Here is a 12374-nt window from a genome sequence, read left to right as displayed (position 1 = left end):
GTGTGTGCATGTGTGCGTGTGTATGTGTGTTCTGCTGTGGTGGTTATGAGAAAAACTACAAAAGAAGGGAGATGTTTAGAGCATCCACAAAAAGTATTTTAGTAACGAAGAACCAATTCTCTAGAAAACAAGAGTGTACAGCGTCAGGGAGTTGTCAGTAGGCTCATGCGACATTGGCAGAACATGCTGGCAAGAAGGCCTTTTCTTTCCGAAAGCTCCCTCCGTTCCAGAGGCTAGCCCATTCCTTCAGCAGCCCCACTGCTCTCAGACTGGAGTGTGCATCAGCAGTGCAGACACTTGCTCTTCAGATGCAGGGGCACAGTCTCTGCCTTCAGAGACTCTGATTTAATAAATGCAGTACAGGGCTGAGGAGTCTTCCCTCAGTGGGGTTCTACAGTGATCTGATCGAAATGATCCTCCACTTGGACTTTCAGAGGGAGCTTCTACTGGGAGGAACTTGATTCCATACTTTTCACACATCTTTCTACTCTATATAGCTACAAAGAAAAAAAAGGTTTTTCTGCTCTTGCCTTCTTCACAATTCTGCTTCTCCTCAGCCATTATTCCTGCCAGGGAAATAAAGAACCATGACACATACAATGAACACAAGTATTATTTCAATCTTCAGGCCCCTGTTATTGCAAGTTCCTGGGCAACTTCTTCAGGTAAATACCAGGGTGAGGTCAGGACTTGGATAGTCCAAAAGAGGTGAGGTGATTTAATGTGGTGCCAGCAAACGTTGATTCCCTCCCCAGCCCAAACCCACCTGATCCCTGTCTCTCCATCTCTCTGCAGAGGATCGTCTGCACTGCTGGTCTCCAGTGGTATCCCCACCCTGCTCTGATCCACTGTGTCAAAGGCTGTGAGGTAAGTGACAGAAAGAGATCTCTCCACTTCAAACAAATACTTCCGACATTTGCTTTTGATGGATATATATGGTTTACTAGACCTACTAAGCACCGCATAATGCATTAATATGATTGTTACTGCTGACGCAGAAGTGTCATCATATTCTACAGATGACAGAATCCACAGGGAGATAGAAACATACTGGAAACAAGAAGAAAGTCGGGATAAAACAGCGCCGAGAGTTTGAGCCAGGAGTTTCTTTCTGAAAATCCTGTACCCTAATGTTATTGGAACACAGGGTTTAAGAAGATGCTCAGAGACATGATTGCTGTGCAAGCACGTGGACTTGAGTCCACATCCAGCACTCACACTGGGAAAAGCAGACATTATGGCGTATACTTATAATCTCAGCATCACGAGGTAGAGCAGTAGCAGTCTCAAAACTCTGAACCAGCCAGCCAGCCACACGGTACAGTGAGCTTGAGGGAGTAGAGCCAACCACATCCTCACAGCTCCATAGCCAGCCATCCCAGTCACACAGTACAGTGAGCTTCATGTGTAGTAAGAGATCCTGGCTCAACAAATAAGATAGAGAAGAATTTAAGAAACCACCTGACATCTACATCAAGGCAAACACACACATGCAAACATATGCATGTTTCCCTCCTCCTTATGCATATCTGTATACATGGCAACACAATACATGAATATAAGGCAGCATAAGTCATATTTATGTACATAAATAACATAGCAGCTATTTTAATAGCAATAGAACATTGAGCCTTTATAGTACTGCATGAGGTAATTTTTCTTTTAATTTCCATTTTACTGGTGACCATTACTTGTAGAAGAATTCTGTCTGTCTCTCACATCTTGGTTATTTGCTGTTTCTTCAGTCCCAGCACTAATCTGAACCATTTTGACTGAAACATTGAATTTAAGTGGAAGATCCTTTCTGACCCTGAAAGTTGTTGACTTCCCAATTAACCCGTTCCCTGGGCTTGGAATGATGGAAAGCTCTCTCTCTGTCTATTAGCAACACTTTAGGGATGGAGTCAATAGGTAGGCTCTTGGGATACAGCTGCTTTCTCAAGGAAAAGTTTTCACAGAAACCAGAGCCATTTCTCTTCTTCAGTCCTTGTCACTTCTTGAAAGGATGCAACACAGTGTCCCTACAAATGCATAGAAAGAAATATGTGCCCCTATTCTTCTCAGATGGAGTTGAGAAAGAGACTTACAACCACTTCCAGATAGGTATCAAAGCTCTTTAGTCTCAACAGTCCACCAAAGAGACTGTGGTAGAGGACCTCATTCATGTCCTTAAAAAATTGTGTGAACTAGAAATGCCCTACATAAAAAGGTCATCTAAACCCAATCATTTTTAAAGGATGGGGAAAGAGATTCGGGCAATTTTCTTCTGGAGAATTGATGGAATTCCCAGACTTAGGATGCTCCTAACATGGCCTAGTTCAACCTGATTACAGTATGAACAGGAAATTAGGGTCAGAAAGGGTTGGGGTACTCTGTACAGAATAATAGCCAATGAGTCAAAACATGAGTCCAGATTTTTGGATTGCCAATCTGCAGGTTTTTTCTTCTCTTTTGTCTATTACCAGCTCAAAACCGCTTCCTATAAGTGCCATAAAGTAATAGGGTCTTGCATTTCTTTCACTGTAGTTAGTGTATTGTCTCAGAACAGGCAGCATGGTAGCCTTTAAGGACTCTCATTCTTTCTAGCTTCAGTTAGAATAGCAAAATATGGCCATGGTCTTGCCACTGTTTGCTTCTGTCCATTTCTGGTGGATCGGTGCTGTGTTTTGGGAAAAGGCATCTTGAGTTACCTGAGTATTCACTTTGCTGAGCTGGCAGTCTGGCCATTCAGTGTGACAGCAGAATTTGATTCCTCCTTTGACTCAGCATTGAAGCCGAGAGACCCTCTGTCCCTGCCGAGCATTGAACCCTGACAGTGATGCTTATCACTTTTACCCCTGCAGGTACCTCTCATCCTCATCTGCTCTTCTTTGTTTAGTATCTGTGTCTTATCAGGAGATAGAAGGATGCTCAGAAGGAAAATAAATGCTGGGACCAGGAATGAGCTATCAATCTCCAAGTGTCCAAAGGAAATCAATACGTTTTCTAAAAAGGACGTCCAAGTCCCATCTTTCTGTTCACAACTATGTCCCAGCCAATTATATGCTCATTATGTGGTCAGTCACTATCTAAAGTTCTGGGTATACATAGTTTTGTGCCAGTTAACATAGCAGCTGTGTCACCTGTTACAGTCACCTATAACATCTTTTGACCCTCATATAGCCACCCATTAATCATTTTACTAAATATTTGCTGACTATATTGTTGATAAATATTTGCATAAGTTGCAAGACATCTTCATAGGAAATTCACGGCACAAAACCAAAAGATATACATCTAGTATGTGGAAAACTTATAGTGATAACAGAAGGCAAAGATGGAAGTCTAAGATTATGAACCATACTGTATTTAAAATGAGAATAAGAGCTGTGGAAGCATAGAGCATTCAGGGGTCACTAGAAATAGTTTAAATTTGAGTTAAGATAATTTTTGAGCTATATCAAAAAGGATGGATTTTGTTTGTCTGAATGCCCTATTATTCAGAGTATTAACTGGACATATGATAAATCTCTACACAGCAAGGTTTTCCATGCTGTCTTCCATCCCTAAAATTTTCCCTCTAACCCCACCTAGTAACTCCTATTTATGACTGTGATCTCCACTTAAATGTCTTCAATGTCATTGTTTCCAGGACCTTTTTATCTTAGACAGGATCAAATACTTTAGTTACTATAATAGCACCGAGTGACTATTTGATTAAAGACCTTTTCTTTCATAGATAAAATCTAGATGGATAGAGTAGATAGATAGATGGAAGAGTGAATGGATGGATGGATGGATGGATGGCTTGATAGATTAACTATTATAGCTACAGGAAATGACCGCTCAGGAAGAGACCACATGGAAAAAGCCAACTACTCCTTTTCCAACACAGTTTTCTCAGGAAGGGACTATGATTCACCTTCACAAATCTGTACACACATATGAGGAAGAACTCAAATGGAAAGGGCTTAGGCTCTGCTGTTGAATATAACTGTAGCAATGTGCTGACCATAGAACTTAATGACAGACTCATCCCTCAATTTGCAGCCCCACCTCTCTCTCTCTTCCTCTTTCTTCCTCCCNTCCCTCCCTCCCTCCCTCCCTCCCTCCCTCCCTCCCTCCCTCCCTCCCTCCCTCCCTCCCTCCCTCCCTCCCTTTCCCCCTTTCTCTGTACCCTAATTTGTCATGAAGAATGGCAGACACAAAGGCTGTATGGATACAAAAGCCAGTCATGCAACACAGCTTAGACTCCTTGTGAACTTGGGTCTCCTTAGAGTCAGCAAGTTACAAGGAACGGTGGTAGCAGGTGACTCATAGACAGTGTGCTGGGATGAGATTTGGACAAAAGATGACGTCCTTCCCACACCAGTGCCTTTAAAAAGCTTTTGAGGAAATTTGGAGAAACAGACGAACAGTGCTCATGTTTCCTAATATTAGAGACACACAACATACCATATTAAAAACTGGAGTGGCCCTCCATTGGTGTCATCAAAGAGACTCCTGGAATTTCCTCAGATCCCCAGGATTCAGATTAGCAGCAATTTTATTCTGTTTTCCCTCATTTTTGGAATAGCACAAGGTTTATAGAACTCATTGAAGAAAATAAATTAATGTGAACCGGAACATCATAGAATGGATAGGGGAACTGGGGAAACACAGCAGCAAATGAGTTTAGATTACAACTTTTTTTTTTCATTTCTTGCCAGTATGATTTTTGACCAAGTCATTTTGTTACCCTTACTCTCCAGGTGTGGGCCTACGAAGAGAGAATAATCATGCTGACCTCATATGTTTAGAGAAAGAGTAAAAAGAGTCCTGCCAAGGCTTCAGACACTGAGTTTATCTGTGTTCCTGTTAGAATACACACATTCTCCATCCTAATCCCTAATAATCTGTAATTTTTATATTTGCAATTCTGAAAGTTTACACCCAGATTCCTAATTTGTGTGTACACAATATACTAAATTAAAGAAATATAAAGCCAGAAATGCAAATTATTTTATCATGTCTTGAAGTAAATTGTACCTTCTATTTTAGAAAGAAAGAAGGGGTATATTTTATGCTTTAATTTTCATACTACAGCAAACAAAATATGCTTCTCAGTATAATCATACTCCAGCAGGGAAAATGTGGCCATAAAAATGTACCCAAAGGGGATTTGGGGGTTGACAGTCAAATTGGCTAATGCTGATTTGTAAGAAGAGAAACTGCCAGGCAATCAAAGAGGCCTCAGCGAAGGTCAGAGGGCAGTCCCCTTTTATGTCAGACAATAACAAAGCTTTGTTCAATTCCTGCTTCTCTTCCCTTTATAGCCATTCATGGGAGACAATTATTGTGATGCCATCAACAATCGAGCCTTCTGCAACTATGATGGTGGGGACTGTTGCACTTCCACAGTCAAGACCAAAAAGGTATGCCAACATTAGCCTCGTTCCCGCCAGCTTTGTGCCTCTAGCCTGCTGACCAAAGTCTCTTCTCCGGCCGTGATGCCTTGCCTCTGTGACTTGCTTAGCGTCCATCTTCAGGCTTCCCGTTACTCTAGCTTTTATTCCTTTAGTTAAGAGTGAAGCTACTGTCATTGTCTGGATGCTGGATGGTCTTTGCAGAGGTACTCTTCAAAGGGTAGTGTTTCATGTAGAAGCAGATGCATAAAAGAGCCATGTGCACTTTATGAACAGACTGGAGCGAGGAGCCTGGGCAGAGAAGACCTTGCATAGTGAGGAGTAGCTATGCCACAACAGCAAGGAAAGGAGAAAGGAGGTGCTAAGGGCAAGAGTGTTCGAAACAAGAGACAAGCTTACAAATCCTAGAGAGATACATCCAAAGTAGAGGGAAAGAAAGCACAGGACACTGCCTCCTAGGACATCAGCAACCTCGGAACTCTCTATTAAGTATTTATGGTTTTTTTACCTGTGGGATTGGAGGTGTATGAGGGCCTAGTCTATGTGTGTGGAGAGGGTTTATGCTGGTGTCATTTTGTTCCTTTGGCATTACAACACACACACACACACACACACACACACACACACACATTCCACAATGGTTCAAATATTTGTAGCAAAATAGGAGCATTGGAGTGAGATATTCATCAGCCACCTCAAAGAGTCGTTACCTCTTCTAGCTTCCTGAAAAGAGCTAAGACTAGAATTTGGGACTCCAGTTAAGAGTGAGGTAAGAAATCCGGGCACCCTTCCATGAAAAGCATTCAAAAGGTAAATGTGCCATAGGAAACACCTCATTGTTTGCAGCTTTCTTCCCTCTGATGCAAAAGGTCTTTCAATGTCAGAGATGATTTGCTCAAATATTTCATTAAAAAGAACTGGAGTCTGAGCTACTAGTAGAGGAAAAGAAAACAATCTTAGTGACGGCTGAGTGTTTGACGATTATCCACACAGCCTTTTCGTTCCACTAACGGGACACTTCGACCAGAGGAGGGATGCTTTGTGCCACACAGCAGAGGAAATGACACAAGTTGCCTGGCTCCCAACCTAAACCCTCTGATACCGCAATGTCCTTAAGAAAGTTAGCTGCTCAGTGTGTGGGTGCACCCCTCGCGGTCCTGAGTTCCTTGCTCATGCTCTCTCTCCTTCTGCTCCAATGGGGATGTTCTATGGGGAACTCACCAAGGCCAGCTGGCCTGGGTCTGAAAAAGCCTGGGTTAAAACCAGTCTCTCTGAACATAGTGGACAAGGAGGACTACTGAGACCCCAAGAACAATGGCAATGGGTTTTTGATCCTACTGCACGTACTAGCTTTGTGGGAGCCTAGGCAGTTTGGATGCTCACCTTACTAGACCTGGATGGAGGTGGTTAGTCCTTGGACTTCCCACAGGGCAGGGAACCCTGATTGCTTTTTGGGCTGATGAGGGAGGGGGACTTGATTGGGGGAGGGGGAGGGAAATGGGAGGCGGCGGTGGGGAAGAGACAGAAATATTTAATAAATAAATATATAAATTAAAAAAAAGAAAGTTAGCTGCTTTAAGAAGCATGCTTGCCTCATGTTGCAGGGGTGAATGGGCACACAGTCAAATCAAAGAACTGTTAACGGCTGACACATAAGAGTGCTAATAGATTTTCTGGAGTCCAGTCAGCCCCGAGTTGACAGTATTTTCACAAAATGCCTGACCTATTGTGGTTTTGGTTTTGTACTTTTACTAAAGTACATATTTTATGCTTAATATAAGAGAATACAATCAATTTCCTGTTAACAAACTTTATCCTAAAAATGAAACAATATATATTTTATTCTTTGGGAAATCTAGAAAGAAAGAAAAGGAAGAACATACATATTCTCTTCCAGCCTGAAGAAAATCATGGTTGCTTTTTATCTTGAATAATTTTTGTTTGACTGTTTCATTTTTATAATTATTCTAATAACTTTTATTCGTCATTCTCCTCTCACACCTTCCTCGCCCATTGAAAATCTCCTTCTGAACTGGTCCAGATTCTAATGTCTTGCCCCCTTTTTGTGTCTGACCCACCGATTTAATCAGGGTTTCCTGCCTGAACTTAGGTGGGGGTTATTTCCTAGAGCAAAGGCAACGTGCCAGTGGTTATACCACTGAAAAAAAAAAATAACATTCCCATTTTGGTGTGTTTTCTTTTATGTATTTTGTAAATTTAAATCTATGCTCATCTATAAGCCAGTGCACTCCCAGTTTGGGATCTAACGTCTGTTGACTTAGCGCAAGAATATTTATACATGTAAATGACCTACCACTTCAGGTCGTTGTTTGCTGTTATTGTTTATAGTCGGTTGTGATGCACAGCATCTGTGCTACGTAACCACCTATTTTAACTCTCGTCTTGAACTTTCAAGTTTTTTTTTGTACACATATGTACTTTCAGAACTCTTATTGTTACTTTACAAAATTATTCCTAAGGTTGAAGGTATAAGCATTTTTAATGTTCTTGATAGCTGCTTCCCAATGTATATAATCTATTGTAATTCATATTTTCTTCCATCAGAGTACTCTGTTGTGTTGAAGATGAGTGGAGGAAGTCATTTTGATTTCAAATAGAAGTTTCTGTAGAATTTCAGCCCTGTGTGACCTCACAAATTGGTCAGAAAGTGCCTCTGATTATAATATTTTTTATACTACTGTAATTTATAAACTAAAATATTAAAAAAAAACTAAGTTTACTTAGGAGCCTTCCTAAGTATATTACTTTTTTAACAGACCATTTTGTGGGGAGATGAAATAATGTGACCAAAGTTCAGATGCAGATTCCAAGTTGTTACAGTAGCTTATTTCCAGTGTGTGTGTGTGTGTGTGTGTGTGTGTGTGTGTGTGTGTGTACACGTGTGACTGTCAGTCATTATTGGGCTCGGTGTTCCTGAGTTGAGTGCTTCTGCAATAACTTCAGACTGCTGAGCCCTTCCTTACTTAGGCAGTGTTTCTTCACTAAGGAGTCCTAAGCAGCTCTGTGGTGATCTTGAATATATTTCCTGGTCTTTTCTTCTCTCATTTCCTTTCTTGTCCACCTACAATATAAATGTAGTCTGGGAATTTTCCATTAACATCTACTTTGTGCTGCTCCACCCTTCTGGATAAAGCAGTGGATTGTATGGTCATCTTCTTTTTTTTTTTTTTTAGATTTTTTTTAAATTTATTAAAGATTTCTGTCTCTTCCCCACCTCCACCTCCCCTTTCCTCCCCCTCCCCCAATCTAGTCCCCCTCCCTCGTCAACCCAAAGAGCAATCAGGGTTTTCTGCCCTGTGGGAAGTCCAAGGACCACCCTCCTCCATCCAGGTCTCGTAAGGTGAGCATCCAAACTGCCTAGGCTTCCACAAAGCCAATACCTGCAGTAGGTTCAAAAACCCATTGCCATTGTTCTTGAGGTCTCAGTAGTCCTCATTGTCCGCTATGTTCAGTGAGACCGGTTTTAACCCAGGCTTTTTCAGACCCAGGCCAGCTGGCCTTGGTGAGTTTCCGATAGAACATCCCCATTGTCTCAGTGTATGGGTGCACCCCTCGCGGTCCTGAGTTCCTTGCTCGTGCTCGCTCTCCTTCTGCTCCTGATTTGGACCTTGAGATTTCAGTCCGGTGCTCCAATGTGGGTCTCTGTCTCTGTCTCCTTTCATCGCTTGATGAAGGTTAATATTAGGAGGATGCCTATATGTTTTTCTTTGGGTTCTCCTTCTTATTTAGCTTCTCTAAGAACCCGAATTATAGGCTCAATGTCCTTTATTTATGGCTAGAAACCAAATATGAGTGAGTACATCCCATTTTCCTCAATGAGACGACTTTCCACTGAGCATCTTCTCTGGACGAGGTTGTGTACCTGCAGTAGGAGCCAGATGGACACAGCTGCTACCTTGTGAGACCGGCCTGTTAGGGACTATGAGGAGCGGGGAGCTAGTGACAGTGCATTCAGTTGTCTTTGTGAAAATGTGATGATGAGGTCTGCAGGACTTCAGGGAGACAAATTCCCTAAAGATGGAGGAGAGACGTCCCAATGATTGTTAATGGTTTGGGGATGGAATGGTGGTGCTCCATGTCCAAAAGGATCGACTAGAGATGCTAAATGACTCTCTTAGTGTGTGTGACGTTGTCATAGTTATTTTGTAGGCTCACCAGTGTTTAATACTTCTCAAAGTTAAGATTCCAGATTGAGGAGGGAAAGTACCTTGCATTAAGGTCACATGCCCTTCTATTTAAATTGCTCAATGTACCTTGTTAATAAGATCCAACTTCTTGAACCATCTTTGTATAGAATAGACAAAATAACTTGGGCTCCAAATAGTTATGAGGCTTTCCCAGGTTTCTTTGATCAGTGGTTGGCAAAATTCAAATTCAAATCCAGTTTTGTCTAAGTCACACAGAAGTCCTGTTCTTGCTTCTGCACAAAGCTGAGTCTCAGAAGGTGACAGTACCTGTGAACAGGGCTTTGTTCTCGTGCCTCCCAGTGTAGGCTGAAGAGGTTTTATGGTGAGCCCAGGCTGCAAGGGAACATGAATTTGGGAACCTCCCTGTAGAGGATGAAGGCAACTATCCCAGAAACAGTTTTTCTCAGGTATTGTTACCATACCAGGATGCCCAGCTTGGGGGTTATTCTGTGTTTTCATGGAACAGGAGAAAGTTCTGCTCCTGTCTCCATCTTCCCCAGGAGGTAACCTCTTAGTGGACAGGAAAGGCTTTCTTGGATTCATGTTCTGACCTTTTCTATTATGTCTACTTCTCACCCATACCCTTGGCCTCCATCAGGGGAAAGTCCCTTCCTCTGAGTGCCCAGTCTGGTACTCAGAAACTCACCCACAGCACAGGGGTGCTGCCAACACAAGAATGTGTCTGCTGAGGACTTATTACACACTGACTGGTGGCGGGAAAGTCTGTGCATGGTGTTTTCAGAACTGTCTGCTGAGGAAGAGAAAAGACTTGAGAGGTCAAGTAAGGGTACAAGGTGACAGAGACTTCTGTGGGATAAGATCCTCTACTACTAGACAAGCTGTCCTAGTGAGTGGTTATGATAGTCGACTCTGTCACATGCGCTCTTACCTGCTTTTCTCTGTCATTTCATTTCACAAGTACAATAGCTCTCTTGTAGGTATTGATGAAACTCAGAAAGGTCAAGGTCATCAACCAGTAACTAGCAGGTCTGAGATAAAAATCTATAACATTTGATAAACATGTCACCAGACACTAAACTTTCTGACCATCTTTCAATGGGCTTGTGAATTGTCAAAGCATTGTGTGTCTCTGCTTATAGCAAGTATCTTGCTTTATACATATCCATACACTCTAGATAGGCTTCTCTGTAACAAGGGCTTTCCAGTCACCTGTGTGATAATAACCCTTGCTATGGGAGAGATACTGTGATAAGCCCTGCACAATAATGGACTGGGCTCAGCCATACTAAGAGTATCGTAAGGACAAATATCTAAATACTTTGAGCAAGTATTGGTGACAACATAGCACATAAAGAGTGTTAACAAACTTTCATAGAAAAGGCTACATAGCAGATGAGACACAACACATCCATCAGACCTCAGTTGAAAGATTTAAGAAAGGAGCAGACACAAGGGAAAGGAAGAAAGAGTGTCTTAGCAGAGGGCACAGATTATTCTAGGACCCAGACATCAGTTAGGGAAAGGGGGAAGAAAGTCACATCTCCCTTTGTAAAGCCAGATCAGAGAACAGAGGAAATAGAAAGAAGCCTAAAAGGATAAGACTTTAACCACTCAGGCAAGTATGTCTGATCATTCTACAAAGGTAATAGGGAAACAGACCAAGTATTGCAAGCACAGTATCAGCTTAGAGGAACCGAGACTGCTCCTTAGAAGGTAGGATATATATGACTAAAGTAAAAAATTAGCAGCAGAGTACAAGTGCCCAGCTAAGCAGAGCAGCGCAATTCTTCCATGCCCAGTGATAACAGATACCAAAAGTGCCCCGTTTCCCTCCAGTTCAAGATTGGCACTGACTTTTTATGTGCAGCAGACATGGAAAAACCCCTTTCAATTTGTTACTATGAGTGAATTCAATTCTTCTGTCTCAAGGTGTTATATTCAATGTCACTATTATCAATATCATCCCCTCCACCATCTTCACCGTGTCATGATCAATGATGGTATTGTCCTGACCAATATCACCATCACCATGGCCTGTACCATCATGATAATTATCACCATCATTTCATGAACACAGATTTTGTGGAATACACTCTGCTGCATTTTTCTTCCTGGAAAATCTCTCCAGATAGGATTCTTATTGCCTTCATTTTACTGAAGCAAACAAACAAAAAACCCAAAGCCCAGAAAAAAAAAGTGATTTTCTTGAGAGTATACCTTAAGTCAATCACAGGGCAAGCACTTCAATCCAAGTTCTCTTTCCATCTCTCCCAGTAGATTTCCTCACTGTTAATACAATACTCATAAACATGAATATTTTACTCACACTTGTACACTCTATCCATTGATTGTGCTGTATCCACCCCACTCCCAAGAAACATAGTGTTTATAATGTGTCATGTCTTCTACTTGCCTTGTTAATGAATTATATGCACACTAAGCAATCCCTAAGAATTGGGAAGATACAGTGATTGACCCAAAGTGCCATAGCATAGGGGTGGCAGAACCAAAGCTTTCAGACTGTCAACATAGGATACCTCTTAGTTCCTCAACACACACACACACACACACACACACACACACACACACACGAGAGAGAGAGAGAGAGAGAGAGAGAGAGAGAGAGAGAGAGAGAGGACTTTCTATTACCTCTCCAGTGAGTATGAGTCAGAATCCAGTCCTTGCCTGTTTCCCAACCCTAGACAAGAGCTACAGCCAGAGCTTTGTGGTATATTTGCCCAAACTGCATTCCTGAGCTATTCACACCCATAGATGAAGGGGTTAGCATAGGTAGCTCACCCAGATGGAGAAAACTCAGGCC

General features: G+C 42.0%; 1 protein-coding gene across 1 annotated transcript in view; it reads left to right on the top strand.

The window, feature by feature from the left end:
* Pappa (pappalysin 1) overlaps nucleotides 1–12374 on the top strand; it is a 235453-nt gene that overhangs the window by 209007 nt on the left and 14072 nt on the right. Inside the window, exons 20-21 of the mRNA XM_050121835.1 lie at nucleotides 796–867; nucleotides 5295–5393. Of these exons, the coding sequence (XP_049977792.1) occupies nucleotides 796–867; nucleotides 5295–5393 (171 nt within the window). The remainder of the gene's footprint in view (nucleotides 1–795; nucleotides 868–5294; nucleotides 5394–12374) is intronic.

The sequence above is a fragment of the Alexandromys fortis genome, unplaced genomic scaffold (genome assembly GCF_014885135.2).
Source record: "Alexandromys fortis isolate MF-2015 unplaced genomic scaffold, M_Fortis_MF-2015_v1.1 scaffold_183, whole genome shotgun sequence".
NCBI classification, from domain to species: domain Eukaryota; kingdom Metazoa; phylum Chordata; class Mammalia; order Rodentia; family Cricetidae; genus Alexandromys; species Alexandromys fortis.
Note: the sequence above shows the minus strand (reverse complement) of the source record. Positions and strands in the feature narration are given on the sequence as shown.